Source organism: Oncorhynchus mykiss, chromosome 12 (assembly GCF_013265735.2).
Source record: "Oncorhynchus mykiss isolate Arlee chromosome 12, USDA_OmykA_1.1, whole genome shotgun sequence".
Lineage (NCBI taxonomy): Eukaryota > Metazoa > Chordata > Actinopteri > Salmoniformes > Salmonidae > Oncorhynchus > Oncorhynchus mykiss.
This window is the reverse complement of record NC_048576.1, coordinates 38,915,726-38,938,714: the sequence shown is the minus strand read 5'-3', so window position 1 is coordinate 38,938,714 and position 22,989 is coordinate 38,915,726. Positions and strand designations below refer to the sequence as shown.

The 22,989-nt window shown below is 41.9% G+C and overlaps 1 protein-coding gene across 2 annotated transcripts in view; it reads right to left on the bottom strand.

Moving 5' to 3' along the window:
* The window catches only part of LOC110537574, a 79,112-nt gene that overhangs the window by 52,590 nt on the left and 3,533 nt on the right, over nt 1-22,989 (bottom strand). For both annotated transcript variants that reach the window (XM_036937537.1, XM_021623723.2), the window contains exon 3: nt 5,577-6,160. In XM_036937537.1, coding sequence (XP_036793432.1) covers nt 5,577-6,160 — 584 coding nt within the window. The remainder of the gene's footprint in view (nt 1-5,576; nt 6,161-22,989) is intronic.

The window sequence follows — 22,989 nt, the reverse complement described above, 5'->3', positions numbered from 1 at the left end:
ACAGCTGTTCCTCTGAGACCCAGCTACCAATGTGGGCAAAAACACACACATGTACACGTACACACCATAATGAACGGAGGAGACTGTGGGGACACACAAATACACACAACCCATGTACACACGTGCACACACACACACACACACCATAGTGAATGGCAGGGACTGTGAGGGGACAAACAAACACACTAACACACCATTTTTGTTGTTATATTGTTTGTATATTGTTTGTTTTTTACATTTGTATGACTGTACTTGTCTATTAGTGTATCAGTGTTTTGATGCGTATGTTGCTTTTTGTGGACCCCAGGAAGAGTAGATGCTGCTTCTGCAAAAGTTAATGAGGAACCAAAAAATCTAAATAAACTGCTTCTTTAGGTCACTGACCAACAGTATTCAGGTTTGAGAAGAGTCTCCAGGAAGAATATGTGGTCCCTTCTGAGTACTAGCTTGATTTGTGTTCAATGGTGTAGTGACAGCTCATTGTCTACTGCTAAATAGCACGTACCTGCTGTACTGGCAGTAGCCTCTCTTATCTATACTGCTCCCATCAGCCACTGTACCCGTGAAGCACATCCAACTGACCTTGGTAACCTATCCCTCTGAATGCAATGTGTCCTTTGTTTAGACAAAGCCGTATGGATGACCGGTTAGCTACACAAACAAGTGGTTTTCTCTATGGGGGGGACCTGAGGTAACCGAGGAGGATTTGATCTAAGTGAAAGGCTCCTTCTTTTTTTAACTGGCTGAGGATTTACATAAAGCTGCCTGCTAATCTGTTAGCATTATCCTAATATGATTCCAGAGCCCATCTCCTTTCCTTCAAGTGTAGCAGCAACCATAGAAATGCCCTAGATTTCCCAACGTCTTCATAGGTACAGATCTAGGATCAGTTTACCATCCCCCCAAATACTAACTTTAACCATTAGGGAGGAAATGCTAAACTGATTGTAGATCAGTATCTGGTGGGACTTTGTCCTACTTCTGGTTTGGTAGCCACATGAAAGCCAGCACTGTCAAACAGTATGGGTGTCACTACACAGGCCTGTTGTATCCCAAACATTATGTGATGCCTTGAGGGTTCATTCATCCCACCATGTGATGGTGTAAGGATCCATATCGAGATGGTGCCCGTCCGCAAGCCCCTGCCCACGCGGTGCCCATCACTGGTGCCAAGGTGAGCTAACACCCATGCCAAGAGCCACCATAGACCTCTGGAATACAGTGCATTCGGAAAGTATTCAGACGTATACAGACGTATACAGCCTTATTCTAAAATTAACCTCATCAATACCTCATAATGACAATACCTCATAATCACATTTACAATGGGCTCCAAAATTACTGGCACCCCTGACTGCACAAACAATACTTTAAAAAATATAAATAATATAATTATAGAGACAAACTCAAAATACCAACATGTGAGAAATACTGTACTTTATTTATGTTTCAATGGAACCAACCAAAATCATACAATTATTTAATACAAAATAAATATCACCAAAATCAAGGTTTCATAATTATTGGCACTCCTCATTTAGTACCTAGTGCAACCACCTCTGGCAAGGATAACAGCATGGAGTCGTTTCCTGTAATGTTTGACAAGGTTAAGGAACACATTTGGAGGGATTTTGGACCATTCCTCTATGCAGATCCTTTCAGGATCATTCGCATTCTTGGGTTTGCCCTCTTCAACAGCCCACAGGTTTTCGATTAGATTGAGGTCCGGCGACTGAGATGGCCATGGCAGAACATTTATTTTGTTGTCACAGAACCATTTCTGTGTGGGACTTGAGGTATGTTTTGGGTCATTGTCTTGTTGGAAAGTCCCAGCCTTCTGGCAGAGGCAACCAGATTGTCAGCCAAAATTGCCGGATACTTGGTGGAATTCATTAATTAAAACAGACCCAAAACATCACTGACCTACCACCATATTTCACCATGGGTATGAGGTGCCTCTCCTTGTATGCATCTCTGTCTTGAAGCCAAACATGCCGATGCTCTATCTGACCAGAGCACCTTCTTCCAGTCATAATTTAAATGACATTTGGCAAACTCCAAGCGCTCGCATCTGTGTCTTGGGGTCAGAAAGTGCTTTCTTCTGGCAACCCTTCCAAAGAGCCTGTGGTTGTGGAGGTGGCATCTGATGGTGCTTTTTGAAACCTGGTCGCCACCAACGCCTGCAATTCATTCACAGTGATTCTTGGGGATTTTGTTGCTTCTCTCACCATCTTCCTCCCTATCCTGGAGGGCAACATGCATTTGCGTCCTCTACCCGTGAGGTTTTCAACTGTTCCATATCTTTTGAAAGTTTTAATAATTGCCCTGACAGTGCTCAGTGGTATATTCAATTGTTTGTGGATCTTCTTGTAGTCATTACCAGATTTATGAAGATCTACGACCATCTGTCTCTTTTGAACTGCCAGTTATTTTGTTTTCTTCATGGTTGGATGACAAAAGGGATACTGCATGTGTGTTACCTAATTTTTATACCCTAGTAAAATAGGAAGTGATGTAATGGCTCAATATAGTTCCTTAAGACTTAAATAAGTGGAATTTAACTCCTGGTTTAATTTTGGTAGATGTTATTTACAAAACTCTTTAAGTGTGCCATTAATTGTAAAACATTGATTGAGGACATTGATTTTTTTTAAATCAGATGATTTTGGTGGGTTCCATTGAAACATTAATAAAGTACAGTATTTCTCACATTTTGGTATTTTGAGTTTCTCTTTAATTATATTGTTTATATATTTTTAAGTATTGTTTGTGCATTGCCAGTTAAGGGTGCCAGTAATTTTGGAGTCCACTGTACATAAGTATTCAGACCCTTTACTCAGTACTTTGTGAAACACCTTTGGCAGCGATTACAGCCACGAGTCTTCCAGGGTATGACGCTTCAAGCTTGGCACACCTGTATTCTTCCCTACAGATACCCTCAAGCTCGATTGGGTTCAAGTCCGGGCTCTGGCTGGGCCACTCAAGGACATTCAGAGACTTGTCCCGAAGCCACTTCTGCATTGTCTTGGCTGTGTGCTTAGGGTTGTTGTCCTTTTAAACCTTTACCCCAGTCTGAGGTCCTGAGCAGGTTTTCATCAAGGATCTATCTGTACTCTGCTTTGTTCATCTTTCCCTCGATCCTGACTAGTCTCGCAGTCCCTGCCGCTGAAAAACATCCCCACAGCAGGATGCTACCATCACCATGCTTCACCGTAGGGATGGTGCCAGGTTTCCTCCAAACGTGACACTTGGCATTCAGGCCAAATAGTTCTATCTTGGTTTCATCAGACCAGAGAGTCTTGCTTTTTCATGGTCTGAGAGTCCTTTAGGTCCCTGTTGGCAAACTCCAAGCAGGCTGTCATGTAACTTTTACTGAGGAATGGCTTCCATCGGGCCACCATAAAGGCTTGATTGGTGGAGTGCTGCAGATGGTTGTCCTTCTGGAAGGTTCTCCCATCTCCACAGAGGAACTCTGGAGCTCTGTCAGTGTGACCATCGGGTTCTTGGTTACCTCCCTGACCAAGGCCCTTCTCCCCCGATTGCTCAGTTTGGCCAGGGGGCCAGCTCTAGAAGAATCTTGGTGGCTCCATTTAAGAATGATGGGGGCCACTGTATTCTTGGGGACCTTCAATGCTCCAGAAATGTTTTGGTACCCTTCCCCAGATCTGTGTCTCGACACAATCCTGTCTCTGAGCTCTAAGGCCAATTTCTTTGACCTAATGGATTGGTTTTTGCTCTGACATGCACTGTCAACTGTGGGACCATATATAAACAGGCGTGTGCCTTTCCAAATTATGTCCAATCAATTGAATTTACCACAGACTCCCATCAAGTTGTGGAAACATCTCAAGGATGATCAATGGAAATAGGATGCACCTGAGCTCAAGTTTGAGTCTCATAGCAAAGGGTCCGAATACTTACATAAATAAGGTGTTTAGTTTTTAATCATTATTTGCAAAAGTGTCTAAAAACCTGTTTTTGCTTTGTCATTATGGGGTATTGTGTGTAGATTGATGAGGGAAAAAATGTATTTAACCTTTCTGAACCACCCATACCGGATCCAGGATAATTGTCATTAGCAACGCTGAATAGCATAGCGCCACAGTCAAATAATATTACTAGAAAATATTCATATTTATGAAATCACAAGTGCAATATTGCAAAACACAGCTTAGCCTTTTGTTAATCCACCTGTCGTCTCAGATTTTGAAATAACGCTTTACAGCGAAAGCAATACAAGCGTGTGTAAGTTTATCGATCGCTCGACAAAACAATAAGTACACTTAGCATCAGTTAACTTGGTCACGAAAATCAGAAAAGCAATCAAATTAATCGTTTACCTTTGATGATCTTCGGATGTTTTCACTCACGAGACTCCCAGTTAGACAACAAATGTTCCTTTTGTTCCATAAAGATATTTTTTATATCCAAATACCTCCGTTAGTTTGGTGCGTTATGCCCAGGAATCCACCGGTAAGAGTAGTCACGACAACACAGACAAAAATTCCAAATTATATCCATAATGTTGACAGAAACATGTCAGACGTTTTTTATAATCAATCCTCAGGGTGTTTTTCAAATATCTATTCAATAATATATCAACCGGGACAGTTGGCTTTTCACTAGGACCGGGAGTAACAATGGCCGCCTTTCTCTTTTGCTCACAACTCACTCTGAGAGCCCCCACCTATCCACTTACGCAATGTGGTCGTTCACACTCATTCTTCAAAATAAAAGCCTGAAACTATGTCTGAAGACTGTTGACACCTTGAGGAAGCGATAGGAAAAGGAATCTGGTTGATATCCCTTTAAATGGAGCAATGGGAGGCTATGGAACATGGAGTTTTCAAAATAGAAGCCACTTCCTGGTTTGATTTTTCTCAGGGTTTCGCCTGCAATATCAGTTCTGTTATACTCACAGACAATATTTGGACAGTTTTGGAAACTTTAGAGTGTTTTCTATCCTAATCTGTCAATTATATGCATATTCTAGCATCTGGTCCTGAGAAATAGGCCGTTTACTTAGGGAACGTTATTTTTCCAAACATAAAAATAGTGCCCCCTAGCTTCAAGAGGTTAAGCAATTTCAGAATAAGGCTGTAACGTAACAAAATGTGGAAGAAGGAAAGGAGTCTGAATACTTTTCGAATGTACTGTAGATTCCAGGCCGGGCACCATTAGTGCTAATTCCTAGCAGATCCGCTAAGGCTGCCTTTGAAGTTCATACCTCTTTAAGCTCAATGGTAGGTTTGTCCACGGTCTTTACACTTCCTGGCTGTTGTTGTTATTGTCCCAAATCTGCTTTAAGCCGTTCAAGCGATTCGTATTACTAAACTGGATCTTAGGGAACTCAAAGTGCCGCTCCGGAAACAACCCAGGAAAGGGCGAGAAACTGAGGCTTGGGATTAACAAAAATATGGCTTGTTTGTTGTTCACATACATTGACAATTACATAGATCAACATTGAAGGGAGTTGTCTCCCTTCAACCATTACACACACACTCATGAATGCACGCACACAAGCGCATGCAGACATAAACACAAACGCATGCATGTGAAGGAAGTACAGTACTCACGGTTTCTCCAGGTCTGTGTGCGTTTGACTCCGTGTGGACGTCGCTACACCAGGTAAGTCAGACGCTCCCTCTCTCCTGTCCTCTGTCTCTGTGTGCCGAGTGTCCTTATTTCCCGTCAGCCTCCCAGCAGAGTCACAGTGGTCCTGGTCCACCTCTGCACCACATGTCATTCCTGAGAGGTCTGGCTCAACAGACACCACTGCTAATGCTGTCTTCTCCTCCTCCTCCTCCTCCTCTTGTCCTTCTCCTCCCTCCTCTGCCTGCTGCTGTTCCTCCTGCGGCTGGGCTCCTCTGGTTGGTTCAGCCTTGAAGTGGAACAAACTCCCTAGTCTCCTGAAGAAGGCATCTAAAGGGGGAGGAGGTGTGGGAGAGCCGGGCCCCAGGGGGCTCACCGGAGAGCAAGGGGAGTCCACTGAGGGGGGCGGGACGAGGGGCTGGTCCTCGGAGGACCCCCCAGCATCGTCCAATATGCTGCTGCTGCCCTCTCCTCCTTTCTCCTTTCTCTCTCTCTCTTCGTCCTCCAGTGCCTCTCCTGGCACTCCTTCCTCTCTTCCGTCTCCCTTTTCTTCCGTGCCTTGGAATGCCTGGAACCACAAGAGAATGACACAGAATGAGAGAGGGGTGTGTGAGAGCAAATAAGATTAACTTTCTCAGCAGCAGGCTTGCCGCTGACACAGCATTGCACAGCAGCACCCTGGCAAAAATGTAGAACAGGGGGCGAGAGAGGAGTAAGATTCCTGTGAAATTCCGGTAAACTCTTTCTCATTCCATCGGCTGTGCCCTCTATAGCAGAAGCAGCAGCGGCACTCTAATGCAAATGTGTCTATGGAGCACACATCTCTCCCCTCCCCCATAGCCCTGCCCACAATGCGGTTAACCCTCTCAGCACCGCAGCAGCCAGCCAGGGTCGTAAATGAGATAGAGCCCTTGTTTACAGCTTGTTGCACATACGCATGTCCCCGCAGATAGCCATGTGAACCGATGAGTCATACAGAGGGAAAAGAGCACCACATGCATTTGGGCAATTCCACATTAACAGAGTGACGCTGAGACTAACATTTTAACACAAAATGTATGCCAAGCAAAAACTATGGATTGCAAAGTTTAATAAACCACACACCTATATGCAGAAGTCTACTTTTAACAATTGCCACTGACAATTTGACTAAGACACATTTACTTGAGGAACAGTGCATATGCAAAGTTTAGTAACAGAATGACAGTAAAATCTCCTTAAGTTTTTTTTATGTGATGTTATTGTTATGTTCCATAAATTCTTAAATATCTACTCCAAATTATGATTCAAAGATGTCTGCAGAAAGAATGGGGTGCTAGCTATGACATGAGACCTGGAGTTTGAAAAAATCTATTTTGGTTACTGAACTAGAGTAAGTGAAGTGGATCAACACACGATAATAGAATGAAGGTAACAGAATGACATCATGGGTCCTTGATCTGTACTATACAGAAATGTGTAATATGAATGTCATTCCCTTCATGGTGATGTATCCTAAATAGGTACACAAAGGTAGAAAAATGTAATATTCTCCTTTGCATGTTTGGGTGTTATTCTACACACTGGCTATTATTCTAATGAACTCCACCCCCAAACAAGCATGCATCAAACCTTTGTTAATTTCTCTCGTTCACTTTAGCTTGTAAATGTCCACACTCACCGAAAATGACATTCAGTAACTACTAGCTATGCTGTATAACTTTATGAGCTGGATTTGCCAGACTTTGCAATTAGTTTTGTTCGTTTTTGCTTGTTAGCATTTAGCTAACTGGGTTTACATGACTTCACTATTAGTTTGTGCTAGTTTTGTTAGCGTTCTGGTAAATGGTCCTTTCTTGCGTTTTTAGCGCCCCTTGTGCGCTATGCCGGGAATAGCATAAATCCCTGGATGAGAGAAGAACGGTATGATGATATGAAAATCTGGATACAAAAAAACATATCATTTCTGGTGCTCCTAAAATTTTAGCAGATTTCTAATTAGCTTTGTAGGGCTGTTTTAACCACAATCCATACAGAATTTTTCATTTTATTCTAGCGACAATGATTAAAAATATCGGCAGATATCGGTTATCGTGAATATTTCCGTCCTAAAATCGGAAATCGGTAACCGATCCAAAAATCCCATATTGGTCGGGCTCTAAAATGTACTACAGAAGCAATGAATAATCTAGACTCAAAACAAAAGGAGTTTGAGTAACATATTCAGGATTAAGTTATCTTTTAAAAAAACGACAGAGAAATCCTTATCTCACCAAAGGACATTATGAATGAGGAAGCTAACTATTTTTTTTACAAATGTTTTATTATCAAGTTCCTCCAACCACAGTCACTCAATTAGCCCATGTCAGCTAACATATTTTAGATTGGTAACTTAGTCTAGCCAGCTATCATGGTTGAATTACCGACCGGGTTGCCCCAATTGATTTTGTTAGTCAATCTCACTCAGCTATCACATTAAAAAATGAAAACATTTCTCTCCACCCTATGACAAAATACGTAGAACTGCAGGAAATTAGCTGTAGAATTGAAAATGTTTCTCTACGCCTCATGGTAAAATGAGAATAATTCCATAAAAGTGGTCATAAAATTGTAGGCGGTGTCAGAGGAAAGACCTAAAAATTGTCAAAGACTCTGCTACCGCACTGCAAGCAGTACCGGAGTGCCAAGTCTGGGACGACAAGGCTCCAGCTTCTACCTCCATGCCATAAGACTGCTGAACAGTTCATCAAATGGCTACCCTGACTATTTGCATTGAGCCCCTTTTTATTTGTACGGAATCTCTTGCACCGGCTCTATGCACACTCACACATACTACACTGACACGCCAACACACACACACACACACACACACACACACACACACACACAAGCTGCTGCTAGTCGGTTTATTATCTTTCCTGATTGCCTGGTTACTTTTACCCTTACCGACATGTACATATTACCTCAACTACCTTATACCCCTGTAGATTGACTCGGTACCGGTACTCTTTGTATATACAGTGCCTTGCGAAAGTATTCAGCCCCCTTGAACTTTGCGACCTTTTGCCACATTTCAGGCTTCAAACATAAAGATATAAAACTGTATTTTTTTGTGAAGAATCAACAACAAGTGGGACACAATCATGAAGTGGAACGACATTTATTGGATATTTCAAACTTTTTTAACAAATCAAAAACTGAAAAATTGGGCGTGCAAAATTATTCAGCCCCCTTAAGTTAATACTTTGTAGCGCCACCTTTTGCTGTGATTACAGTTGTAAGTCGCTTGGGGTATGTCTCTATCAGTTTTGCACATCGAGAGACTGAAATTTTTTCCCATTCCTCCTTGCAAAAAAGCTCGAGCTCAGTGAGGTTGGATGGAGAGCATTTGTGAACAGCAGTTTTCAGTTCTTTCCACAGATTCTCGATTGGATTCAGGTATGGACTTTGACTTGGCCATTCTAACACCTGGATATGTTTATTTTTGAACCATTCCATTGTAGATTTTGCTTTATGTTTTGGATCATTGTCTTGTTGGAAGACAAATCTCCATCCCAGTCTCAGGTCTTTTGCAGACTCCATCAGGTTTTCTTCCAGAATGGTCCTGTATTTGGCTCCATCCATCTTCCCAACAATTTTAACCATCTTCCCTGTCCCTGCTGAAGAAAAGCAGGCCCAAACCATGATGCTGCCACCACCATGTTTGACAGTGGGGATGGTGTGTTCAGCTGTGTTGCTTTTACGCCAAACATAACGTTTTGCATTGTTGCCAAAAAGTTCAATTTTGGTTTCATCTGACCAGAGCACCTTCTTCCACATGTTTGGTGTGTCTCCCAGGTGGCTTGTGGCAAACTTTAAACAACACTTTTTATGGATATCTTTAAGAAATGGCTTTCTTCTTGCCACTCTTCCATAAAGGCCAAATTTGTGCAATATACGACTGATTGTTGTCCTATGGACAGAGTCTCCCACCTCAGCTCTAGATCTCTGCAGTTCATCCAGAGTGATCATGGGCCTCTTGGCTGCATCTCTGATCAGTCTTCTCCTTGTATGAGCTGAAAGTTTAGAGGGACGGCCAGGTCTTGGTAGATTTGCAGTGGTCTGATACTCCTTCCATTTCAATATTATCGCTTGCACAGTGCTCCTTGGGATGTTTAAAGCTTGGGAAATCTTTTTGTATCCAAATCCGGCTTTAAACTTCTTCACAACAGTATCTCGGACCTGCCTGGTGTGTTCCTTGTTCTTCATGATGCTCTCTGCGCTTTTAACGGACCTCTGAGATTATCACAGTACAGGTGCATTTATACGGAGACTTGATTACACACAGGTGGATTGCATTTATCATCATTAGTCATTTAGGTCAACATTGGATCATTCAGAGATCCTCACTGAACTTCTGGAGAGAGTTTGCTGAAAGCCTGAAATGTGGCAAAAGGTCGCAAAGTTCAAGGGGGCCGAATACTTTCGCAAAGCACTGTAGTTTTGGTATTGTTATTTTTAGGACATTTTTCTTACTTTTTAACTCTACATTGTTGGGAAAGGGCTCATGAGTAAGCAATTCACAGTAAAGTCTACACACTGTTGTATTCGGCGCTTGTGACAAATACAATTTGATATGTCTAAAATCCAATGTACTGATAAAGGAACAACAAATGTTCTTTAAAAAACTTTTACAAGGAAGGTATCCTGTTTATGAATGACACTGTAAATAAGGATGGTAAAATTATGTCACACTAGCAAAAAGGCCTATGGAGATGCGTTCGGAAAGTATTCAGACCCCTTCCCTTTTTCCACATTGCTACATTACAGCCTTATTCAAAAATGGATTAAATAAATGTTTTTCCATGTCAATCTACACACAACACCCCATAATGACAAAGAAAAAAACAGGTTTTAATACATGTTTGAAAATGTATTAAAAATAAAAAACAGATATACATTATTGACATACGTTTTCAGACCCTTTGCTATGAGACTTGAAATTGAGCTCAGGTGCATCCTGTTTCCATTAATCATACCTTGTTTCTACAACTTAATTGGAATCCACCTGTGGTAAATTCAATTGATTGGACATGATTTGGAAAGGCACACAGACACATATCAGGTGCCACATATGACAGTTCATGTCAGAGCAAAAACCAAGTCATGAGGAATTGTCTGTAGAACTCCGGGACAGGATTGTGCTGAGGCACAGAACTGGGGAAGGGTACCAAAACATTTCTGCAGAATTGAAGGTCCCCAAGAACACAGTGGCTTCAATCATTCTCAAATGGAAGAAGTTTGGAACCACCAAGACTCTTCCTAGAGCTGGTCGACCGGCCAAACTGAGAAATAAGGGGAGAAGGGCTTGGTCAGGGAGGTGACCAAGACCCGACGGTCACCTGACAGAGGTCCAGAGTTCCTCTGTGGAGATGGGAGAACCTTCCAGAAGGACAACCATCTCTGCAGCACTCCACCAATCAAGCCTTTATGGTAGAGTGGCCAGACGGAAGCCACTCCTCAGTAAAAGGCAAATGACAGCCCGCTTGGAGTTAGCCAAAAGGTGCCTAAGGAACTCTCAAACCATGAGAAACAAGGTCTGATGAAGCCAAAATTGAACTCTTTGGCCTCAATGCCAAGCGTCACTTTTGGAGGAAACCTGGCACCATCCCTACCGCGAAGGTTCACCTTCCAACAGAACGACCCTAAATGTGATATTTCCATTGTTTTTATATACATACAGTGGGGAGAACAAGTATTTGATACACTGACGATTTTGCAGGTTTTCCTACTTACAAAGCATGTAGAGATCTGTAATTTTTTATCATAGGTACACTTCAACTGTGAGAGACGGAATCTAAAACAAAAATCCAGAAAATCACATTGTATGATTTTTAAGTAATTCATTTTCATTTTATTGCAAAGTGAAAACATGTTTTTTACAGATGTTTGAAAGTGTATTAAAAATGAAAGACACCCTTAAGTATTCACACCCCTGAGTCAATACTTTGTAGAAGCACCTTTGGCAATGATTACAGCTGAGTCTTTCTGGGTAAGTCTCTAAGAGATTTCCACACGTGGATTGTGCGACATTTGCCGATTATTCTTTTCAAAATTCTTCAAGCTCTGTCAAATTAGTCGATGATCATTGCTAGATAGGTATTTCCATAGATTTTCAAGTAGATTTAAGTCCAAACTATACCTCGGCCACTCAGGAACATTCACTGTTTTCTTGGTAAGCATCTCGTGTAGATTTGGAAGTGAGTTTTAGGTTATTGTCCTTCTGAAAGGTGAATTCATCTCCCAGTGTGTCACGACTTCCGCCGAGGTCGGTCCCTCTCCTTGTTCGGGCGGCGTTCGACATCACCGGTCTTCTAGCCATCGCTGATCCATCTTTCATTTTCCCTTGGTTTTGTCTTTATTTTCTACACACCTGGTTTTCATTATCCAATTACATGTTCATGTATCTAACCCTCTGTTTCACCCATGTTTGTTGTGCGTGATTATTTCTATGTTCAGTTCGGTTCATGATGGCTGGTTTTTCAACGGGTGCTGTTTTCACCCGTGTGTAATATTTACCGTTGGTTATTGGTCAAGTGTATTTGTTTACCTTGTGCCTTATTTTTTGAGTATGGTACGTTGCTCACTCATTTTGCTCTCCTGCGCCTGACTTCATGCACTAGCTACACTCACCTTCTGACATAGTGTCTGGTGGAAAGCAGACCGAACCAGGTATTCCTTTAGGATTTTGCCTGTGCTTTGCTCCATTTCGTTTATTTTTCATCATGAAAAACTCCCCAGTCCTTAACAATTACAACAAGCATACCTATAACATGATACAGCCACCATTATGCTTGAAAATATGCAGAGTGGTACTCAGTAATGTGTTGTATTGGATTTGCCCCAAACATAACACTTTGTATTCAGGAAAGTGTTAATTGCTTTGTCACATCTTTTGCAGTATTACTTTAGTGCCTTGCTGTCTAACAGGATGCGTGCTTCGGAATATTTGTATTAAGTACAGGCATCAACAACCGTCTTTTCACTCTGTGAATTAGGTTAGTATTGTGGAGTTACTACAATGTTGTTGATCCATCCTCAGTTCTCCTATCACAGCCATTAAACTCTGTTAAAGTCACCATTGGCCTTATGGTGAAATCACTGAGTGGTTTCCTTCCTCTCCGGCAACAGAGTTATGAAGGAGACCTGTATCTTTGTAGTGACTGGGTGTATTGATACACCATCTAAAGTCTAATTAATAACTTCACTATGCGCAAAGGGATATTCAATGTCAGATTTCTTGTACCCATCTACCCTTCTTTGAGGGGCATTGGAAAACCTCCCTGATCCTTGTGGTTGAATCTGTGTTGGAAATTCACAGCTCGACTGAGGGACCTCACAGTTAATCTAAAAGATATTGCATGGGTCCTCAGATCCTCAAAAGCTTTTATAGCTGCACCAATTGAGAGCATCTTAACGGGCTGCATCACTGCCTGGTATGTCAACTGCTTGACCTCCGACAGCAAGGCACTACAGAGGGTGGTGCGTACGGCCCAGTACATCACCTGAGCCAAGCTTCCTGCCATTCAGAACCTCTTTACCAGGCAGTGTCAGAGGAAGGCCCAAAAAATGTCAAAGACTCCAGCCACACTAGTCATAGACTGTTCTCTTAGCTACTGCATGGCAAGCGGTATCGGAGCGCCAAGTCTAGGTCCAAGAGGCTTCTAAACAGCTTCTACCCCCAAGCCATAAGACTCCTTGTAATAGCTTCCTTTCCTCTTTACTATAGCCACTGCCCAAGCCTGAAGTGGGGTTGTTTGGTACGCATACAGTCCACACAAGTTTTCCAAACGGCCAAACATTCAATGACATCCAGGGATATGGTGCAACAGAAATGTTGATTCTTCTTATATCTAACAAATAAATGATTCTACAATCAACTTAAAGCATACTACCTGATATGGAAAATACATAATACAACCTGTCTGTATGTATGCCTGTATGGTCAAAAAACTATACCGCTCCCGCATCTAGCAAGGACTCCCTCCCCCGAAGGCCCAACTTCCTGCCTTTATCCTAACACAATAAATGGGCAAGAGGGAAGGGCCAAAAACTGAATTACACTAACAAATGAATATATCTCAATCAGGTAAATATAAATCATAAAAGGTACGTACTTAATATTTCATCATGTACATTAATATTTAATATATTACACAAATGTACACGGAGCTCGGTATGTTCAGTCTTTTATACAAATATGTCCAAATCGGCTCTAACATACCGGCCCCTAATTGCTGACTGCACTGAATGCACAACAATTACTTAATATTCAAACGTAGAGCCAATACACAAAACATTCTATTCAAGAGCACTATTACAGTTCATAGCTATATACAAATATACAAGGTGCCATATAGGAACATAGTCCATAGATCTCAGTCTGAGTTGAAATGTAAAGGTGTTCAACTTCCAAAAATGTCAAGTTTGACGTCTAAAAATGTATGACTATGACATCAAAGAATGTAAGAGAACGACATCAACGAATCAGAGGTGCACGTGATTCTAAGATGGAGCACTGTGTGTGTGTGTGTGTGTGTGTGTGTGTGTGTGTGTCACTCCGTCGCCTCAAGGAACAGACAGAGTTTATTGATAGGTCTCTGTAGGATATTGGTCTTAGTCTTAACCATGACGCTCCGGACAAGACCTTTGGCCTCTGGCAACGCCTCCACCACACACCCCATTATCCAAGAGTTCCTTGGGGCGGTGTCATCGACGATGACCACAAGGTCACCAGGACTGAAGTTTCTCTTAGTTTTGTTCCACCTGTTCCGCTCCTGCATAAGTGGAAGATACTCCCTGATCCATCTCTTCCAGAAGAGGTCAGTGATATATTGTACTTGCTTCCATCTTCTGCTTCCATCTTCTTCTTGCTCTTTAAGGATTGAATAGAGGATATTTCTCACCAGTCGGATCAACCTCTCCCATACCTCTCAACCTCTCCCTCTCCTCTCCCCTCCCTCTGGTGGGCTCCAGAGGGAGGATTGAATGACCATGTCACTCCTTCCTTCAGTAATTCATTTTGAATATTGTTGTGATCCAGCTCTTTCAGAGCTTCTCCTAGCTCTCTGTGTGTTCCAACAATGTTGGTGCCATTGTCTGTTCTGATACTTGTTACTGGGCCCCTTCGACAGACGAACCTGCGCAGGGCATTGATGCAGGAATCAGTATCCAGATAACTAGCAACTTCTAGATGGACAGCTCGACTCACAAGGCAAGTAAAGATCTATGGGGCCGAAGTAATCTATGCCCACATGGGTGAAAGGCGGCAAATCAGGTGACACCCGATCTTGTGGAAGGTCAGCCATCTTCTGTTCTCCAGCTCTAGCTTGCATCCGCCTGCAGAAGACAGCTCTTAAGGATCTTCCTTGCTAAGGAGTTAGCACAGGGTATCCAATATCGCTGGTGAAGTCTAGAAAGCATGTGACCTCTCCCAGAGTGGCCAACCTGTTCATGGATGTGGAGTAAGATCAGTCTGGAGATGTAGGAGTCTTTGGGCAGGATCATAGGATTCTTTAGTTCCGTAGGCATAGCAGATTTGCTTAACCTTCGTCCCACTCTCAGAATGTCATTGTCAACAATTGGATCAAGCTTACAGATTGAGTCGCTTCTCTTGGCACATTGTTTTCCTTTCACAACTAGTGCAATTTCTTATTTAAAGTGCTGTCATTGCTCAAATTGAATGATGACCTTTTCTGCTTCATCTAGGTCATCCACAGATAGACTTTCTTTTCCAAATGTCAGTTTGAACTTGTCAATTTGTTCCTTCAGTGAGTTTGTCAGACTCTGATCTGATCTTGGATCAGTTGGTGAGAGAATTTTCATTTTCTGGCTTAACTGTAGAAGAAGTCTCTTCAGTTTCAGCATCCAGGCAACTGCTTTCTTCAAGCTGTTCCATGTTGAAAAGTACTCAATCAGTTTGCTGGTTGGACTCTTTTCTTCCACACTTGTGCTGTTTACGATTATGTCTTTTCTCACCTCTGGATCATCCGGAGGGATGGAGCCAAGCTCCTCGGGGACTTTCGGCCGTTGAGTTTCTGTTATCTCCAGGAATTCTGGTCTTTTTCGCCATCTCTTTGAGTTCAGGAAAATTTCAACATGTAATCCTCTTGAGGCATCATCGGTTGGGTTGTGTTTGGAGTTCAAATACCTCCACTGTTTTGCTTTCGATAGGTCACAGATCATAGCAACCCTATTAGCCACAAAGGTATGGAATCTCTTGGTATCATTGCAGATGTATTTTAGCACAGACTGGCAGTCTGTCCAGAAAGTTGACTCCTCAAGTTCAATCTGGAGCTCCAACCTTAACATCCTGTCCACTCGCGCTGCAGCAACATTGGCAGTGCGAGAAGTTCCAGTCTGGGGATTGTCATCTGCTTGAGTGGAGTCACCCTTGATTTCCCCAGTATGAATGCAATGTGGACCTTTTCCATACCGTTTGTGAACCTAAGGTAGCGTGCCGTGCCATAACCTTGTTCACTTGCATCACCGAAGTGATGCAGCTGTGCGGTCTTGACTTGACCAAAGTTCTTAGGCATCATACACCTGTCTATCTGGAATCTGGAGAGCTGGTCCAGCCCTGAGAGCCATCTCTTCCATGAAATAGAGTGTTCTTCAGGGATGACTTTGTCCCATCCACACTTTAGCTTGCAGAGCACTTGAAGAATTTGCTTTGCCTTTAATACAAATGGGGCGAGGAAACCTAATGGATCATAAATAGAGCTGAGAGTTGAGAGAATACCTCTTCTTGTAAGGGGTCTGTTCTTGACAGTGACTCGGAAGGTAAACGCATCACTTTCAATGTTCCATCGGATTCCAAGCGCTCTTTCAACAGGCAGCTTTTCTCTGCCCAGGTCCAGTTCTTTTATCTACTTGGCTTTGTGTTCATCAGGGATAGAAGCCAGCACAGTGTGGCTGTTGAACCCACCCTGAGAGCACACATCCCTGAGTTTTTTTTGTGAGAGCTATGGCTTGTTCTTCTGTGGCCACTGACTTGAGGCAGTCATCAACATAGAAGTTGGACTTGACTGTTTGAATCACCTCTTCATCGTACCTCTCACAGTTGTCTTCTGCAGTCTTTCGCAGTGCAACGTTTACACAATTTGGAGAGGATATACAGTGGGGCAAAAAAGTATTTAGTCAGCCACCAATTGTGCAAGTTCTCCCACTTCAAAAGATGAGAGAGATTTTCATCATAGGTACACTTCAACTATGACAGACAAAATGAGAATAAAAAAAATCCAGAAAATCACATTGTAGGATTTTTTATGAATTTATTTGCAAATTATGGTGGAAAATAAGTATTTGGTCACCTACAAACAAGGAAGATTTCTGGCTCTCACAGACCTGTAACTTCTTCTTTAAGAGGCTCCTCTGTCCTCCAATCTTTGGAACTGCACCTAATCGAGCAAACTCAACCGGTGATCGTTCAGGTTCCTCATAGACCTCGGGTTCCTGGTTCTCAAAATAATAATAAATGGGCTGCCACATCATGGAATTGAGAAGTTGACTAAACACTCTCCAGGACCTTCAGTTTGGCATTATATGCTGCTATGTCCGTTTCCAGTGCCATTTTTTCCATCCTAACATTCAGTTGAGCTTTCTGTTGTTCCAGTTGAGCTTTCGGTTGTTCCAGTTGAACTTCCTGTTGTTCCAGTTGAGCCTTCTCCAGTTCCAATGCATGCTTGTCCTGTAATGATGCATGGCGAGCCAGTAGAGCTGCTCGTTCTGCCTCAGCTTTTAGGCGTGCAGAGGACACTGAGGAAGCAGTCTTAGAATACTTTGTTTTACTTGATGTTTTTGACACATTGGAAATGCTGTCGTGTGGTTCAATGAGCGTTTGTGGCTCAACTTCTGTTTTTTTCCCACATTTCCACCTCTTTCAGGAAATGTTCATAAGTTCTCATTCTTGGTTGATAATTGTTAATGCTCTCCTGTTCCTGTTCCTCCTCTGTGACCAGCTCTAGCACGGATTCATGAGCATTCTTAATGTCATTGAGAACAGCATCAAATGCTTCAAGACTCTCATTCACAGTTTCAATGTTTCCTCCATCAACAAGAAAGACTTTTGTTTCATTCATTTTGCGTGTACACACTCCAAGTTTGCCTCTCCGGGCTGCATAGAGTGAATTTAGATGCTCCTCTGCCCTCTCCAGTGGAGTCTTATTTGGGATTTCATCCTCCATCATTCACTTTTAGTTCACTCAGTTTACAATGACAGTTGTTGGTTTTTGATTGTTAAACGTAATGCCCCTTTAGACCTCCTTTAATGCTTTAAAACAGTCCTCCATTTCAGCAAATTGACCCATTTTGAATTGAACATATGCAAGTTCGGCATTTTAGATGCCTTTTAAACATTTCTTCCCATTATAAGTTTTGTCCCTTTAATGAAGTTTAAACACGAAGTATCTTTAGATCCTTAAGCTGCATTCGTTGCGTTGATGCATTGCATTTCCACGTTAGGCCAAATATTAGACATATGATTAGGCTACATTGTGCATAGGATCTCAGTGTTTCCCAAACTTAAACTTCTAAATTGTTTTCACAGCGCTGTGTTTTGAATTCCATTCCCAAGTTTATCAAACATTCCAATTATAAGCACATTTGCGCTTCCATAATATGCATGATCAAACGATCGCATTGAACAGGGCAGCTCATTCATTCGCAGTGGTTACTCACAGCTGGCGAATTCTAGGAGTTCAATTCCATCCAAGCGAGCTGTCCTTATGGTTCGAATGCAATGACAAATAGAACAATATCCAGCGTGTGTCCGAGCTGGAGATTTCCTTCCGATAGTAATCCTTCACGGAGTTTGACTTGATTGTAATGGCTTCCTTTCCTCTTTACCATAGCCACTGCCCAAGCCTGAAGTGGGGTTGTTTGGTACGCATACAGTCCACACTCAAGTTTTCCAAACGGCCAAACATTCAATGACATCCAGGGATATGGTGCAACAGAAATGTTTATTATTCTTATATCTAACAAAGAAATGACTCTCCAATCAACTTAAAGCATAGATTACTTGATATGTAAAATACATAATATGACCTGTCTGTATGGTCCAAAAAAACTATACCGCTCCCGCATCTAGCAAGGACTCCCTCCCCCGAAGGCCCAACTTCCTGCCTTTATCCTAACACACTTACCACAATACAATGAATGGGCAAGAGGGAAGGGCCAAAAACTGAATTACACTAACAAATGAATATATTTCAATCAGGTAAATATAAATCATAAAGGTAAGTACCTAATATTTCATCAAGTACATTAATATTTAATATATTTACACAAATGTACACCGAGCTCGGTATGTTCAGTCTTTTATACAAATATGTCCAAATCGGCTCTAACACTCCTGAACAGCTAATCAAATGGCTACCCAGACTATTTGCATTGCCCCCCCTTCTCTGTTACTATCAATGCATAGTCACTTTTAATAACTCTACCTACATGTACATATTACCTCAATTATCGACAGCCCTGCTCCGGCACATTCACTTTGTACCGAAACCCCCTGTATAAAGCGCAGCTATTGTTATTTACTGATGTTCTTTAACTATTTGTTATTCTTATCTCTTAATTTTTTTTATAGGTATTTTCTTAAAACTGCATTGTTGGTTAAGGGCTTGTAAGTAAGTATTTCAATGTAATTTCTACACCTGTTGTATTCGGCGCATGTGACAAATAAAATTTGATTTGATAAAATTTGATTTGATGTGTGTGATGAGAGAGTAATGAAAACATCATGTTAAAACACTATTGGGCCAGTAACCGAAAGGTTGCTGGATCGAATCCCCGAGCTGACAAGGTAAATATCTGTCATTCTGCCCCGCACAAGGCAGTTGACCCTCTGTTCCCCAGGAAGACGTGGATGTTGATTAAGGCAGCCCCCCACACCTCTCTGATTCACATTTCAGTTGAATGCATTCAGTTGTACAACTGACTAGGCACCCCCTTTCCCTTTATTGCACACAGTGTCACGCCCTGATCTGTTTCACCTGTTCCTGTGATTGTCTCCACCCTCTCCAGGTGTCGCTTGTTTTCCCCAGTGTATTTAGCCCTGTGTTTCCGGTCTTGCTGTGCCAGTTTGTCTTGTATGTTAGTCAAGTCAACCAGCGTGTTCTTCCTTTTTTATTTTTTATACTCTCCCCGGTTTTGACCCCTGGACTACTTTCCCGCCTGCCTGATCAACCTGCCTGCCCTGACCTTGATTCTGCCTGCCCTTTGGTACCTTTTGGACTCAACTGGTTTTGACCCTTTTGCCTGTCCATGACCATTCCTTTGCTTTACCCTTTTGGATTAATAAATATTGTAAGACTCCAACCATCTGCCTCCTGTGTCTGCATCTGGATCTCGCCTTTTGTCATGATACACAGAGTGAGTCCATGCAACTTAATATGTGACTTGTTAAGCAAATTCTTACTCCTGAATTTATTTAGGCTTGCCATAACAAAGGGGTTGAAAACTTATTGACTTAAGACATTTCAGCTTTAAATGTTTTATTAATTTGTAAAAAAAAAAAAAAAGATTCCACTTTGACATTATGGGGAACGGAAGGGAATACCTAGTCAGTTGCACAACTGAATGCATTCAATCGAAATGTGTCTTCCGCATTTAACCCAACACCTGATTCAGAGAGGTGCGGGGGGCTGCCTTAATCGATGTCCACGTCATCGGCGCCCTGGAAGCAGTAGTTGTTGGGGGTTAACTGCCAATCTCTAGGGCAGAACGGAATATTTTTTTATCTTGCTGGCTCTGGGGTTCAAACCTTTCGGTTACTGGCCCAACACTCAACCGCTAGAATACCTGCTCGTGTGTAGGCCGGTGACAAAGATTCTCAATTACATCCATTTTAAATTCAGGCTGTAACACAACAAAATGTGGTAAAAGACAAGGGGTGGGAATACTTTCTGAAGGCACTGTGTATGGACATCCTGCACTCTTTGCCCATTAGCAATCAGCAACCAGAGCATTCTCTTACGTTGTGGTTTCTCTTACTTCCTCAGCTACTCACTTCCTGCCTTGAGATGACAGTATCCACAAGAAGACAAAGTAATGTGCTACCAGACTAGATTTTAACATGACAAAGCTTAAGAAGTGGGGGCTGGGGGGGAAGGGGACAGAATTAGGGTCACCAAATCAATCAGACAGCTGCTGTCAAGGTCCAGACACAATAGATTAGTGGTCGGAGGCAGTATCTGAAGGCAGGGGGCTTGTATCACAATACTCAACAGCATGCTCCTCTCTTCGTTTGCTTTTCCTTCAAGAACACTAGCAGGAAAAGGATTGGATATGTTTTCACCAGCTAGTTCTCTGAGAACATTATGAAAGAATATCAATTAAATCTATTTATATAATTTAAATCTATTTATATTAACATTTAATATTAGAATTATTAGAACATAAAGCCCATGATCCTTTAGCACAATGCCTCTCCTGGAACATCTCCAACCAGTAAACTAGCTCTGGTATCACTGTTTGCCTCACCCTTCACAGGGAGGCCTTAACTGAACCTCTCCTCATTAAATTATCCTCCAGCTCATCACAAAGGATGAGCACAGACCGACAGACAGGGGATGTCTCTCTCACTTGGTTGGGATAGGATTAAGCACTGCATGACTCACAAACTTACATAAAACGAATATTAAATGGTTATCCGACGCATAACGTATATTTTTAATACTCCCAAAAAGTATTCTTAAAAATCGTCTTTGACCATGACCTGGCCTTCTCGAAGTCAAAAACATTGCCAGCTCACTTTATAGAAATAAAACGTTTTGTGCAGGCGTGAGTCCAGGTCATCACAGGGCACTGAGGCCAGACACTTTCTCTAGACTGATAGAGACATAAATAGTCCTCACTGTCCCAAATGTTCTCATAATCGAGATACAAACATACTCTACGATCCCTCCACCATTCCTTCTGACCGTCACTGGACTCACTGTCACTCCTGCACTACTGGACTCCCATGTATTCCCCCGGTACAGTGTCTTGCCATTCAACAAGAGGAGACTAGTTTTCATGCCCATTTTTTCACTTGAGAAATACTGCACCAAACATCTTAAGTTAGATGGAAGATTGCGAGACGTCCTTGGCAAAAATGTCAACATTAATTACAGATTTCTTGATTTATCTTTAACTAATTTAAAAATCAAATCAAGTAAAGGTCTTTAGAGAGTTTACGAGAACAGACGGTCGCGTCGCCTAGCCGAGTTCTGCTAGGAGAAAACTGAACCCATTTATGCGGACACCTTTAGTCACAGATCCCTCACCATCTAGTAGAGCCAGTCAGTTGATGAGCCCGCTAGCTACAGAAGGGTCCGAAATTATTGACACCCTTGATAAAGATGAGCAATAATGACTGTATAAAATAAATAATTCAAATACTGAGCTATATTGTATGCTACATTTTGGGGGGGAATTATATTATTTTATACTAATACACTTGCTCAGAGAAACAGATTTGGTTTAATCAGGGGTCGAGATCATTGACAACCCTAAAGATTCTTATAAATAAAGTAGTCTAAAGGTAAGTATTTGGTCCCATATTCCTATCACGCAATGACAAGCTTGTGACTCTACACACTTGTTTGGCTGCATTTGCAGTTAGTTTTGGTTGTGTTCAAAGATCATACCCCCAAGACACGCTAACCTCTCACCATTACCAATAACAGGGGATGTTATTATATCTAGGGGTGTGATCTTTGACCCTCTAACTTTCTCACTCATCATTATTCACAATTCATCCAGGATTATCTGTAACCATAGTAGCATCCACATGAATGTAGAAGTGTTTAGAAACATATTCTACTCTTACTTACAGTAAAAGTGACTCAAACTACACAATACATTATTTACCATTCATTTCTATTATGCACAAAATAATCTGAAACACAACCAGAACGGACTACAAATGCATCCAACAAGTTTGTAGTCATTACATGATAGGAATATGGAACCAAATACTATACTTTAGACTACTTCATTTATAATCTTCAGGGGTGTCAATCATTTTGACCCATACCTTTGAGATTTGTTTTATTACTAGTTAAACAAAATCTCTTCTGTGAGCAATTGTAATGATATAATTTCCAAATTATTTTTAGTATACAATATAGAAAATTTCTTGAATTATTTATTTTATAGTCATTATAGCTCATCTTTATCAAGGGTGTCAATAACTTCGGACCTTACTGTATATCCCGCACCCAGACATCACACTCAGACAGATGCCTGCCTCCCTCCCTTCCTTCCTCTCTACCTCTGTTTCTGTGGCGAGACGCTCCGCGGGAGGGCTGGGAGGGTGGCCGGCCGTGAGGTGGGGGAACGTGTTTTGATGAGCCCATTCTCTGCTTGTTTGGCCCGCTGACAAAGCCAACA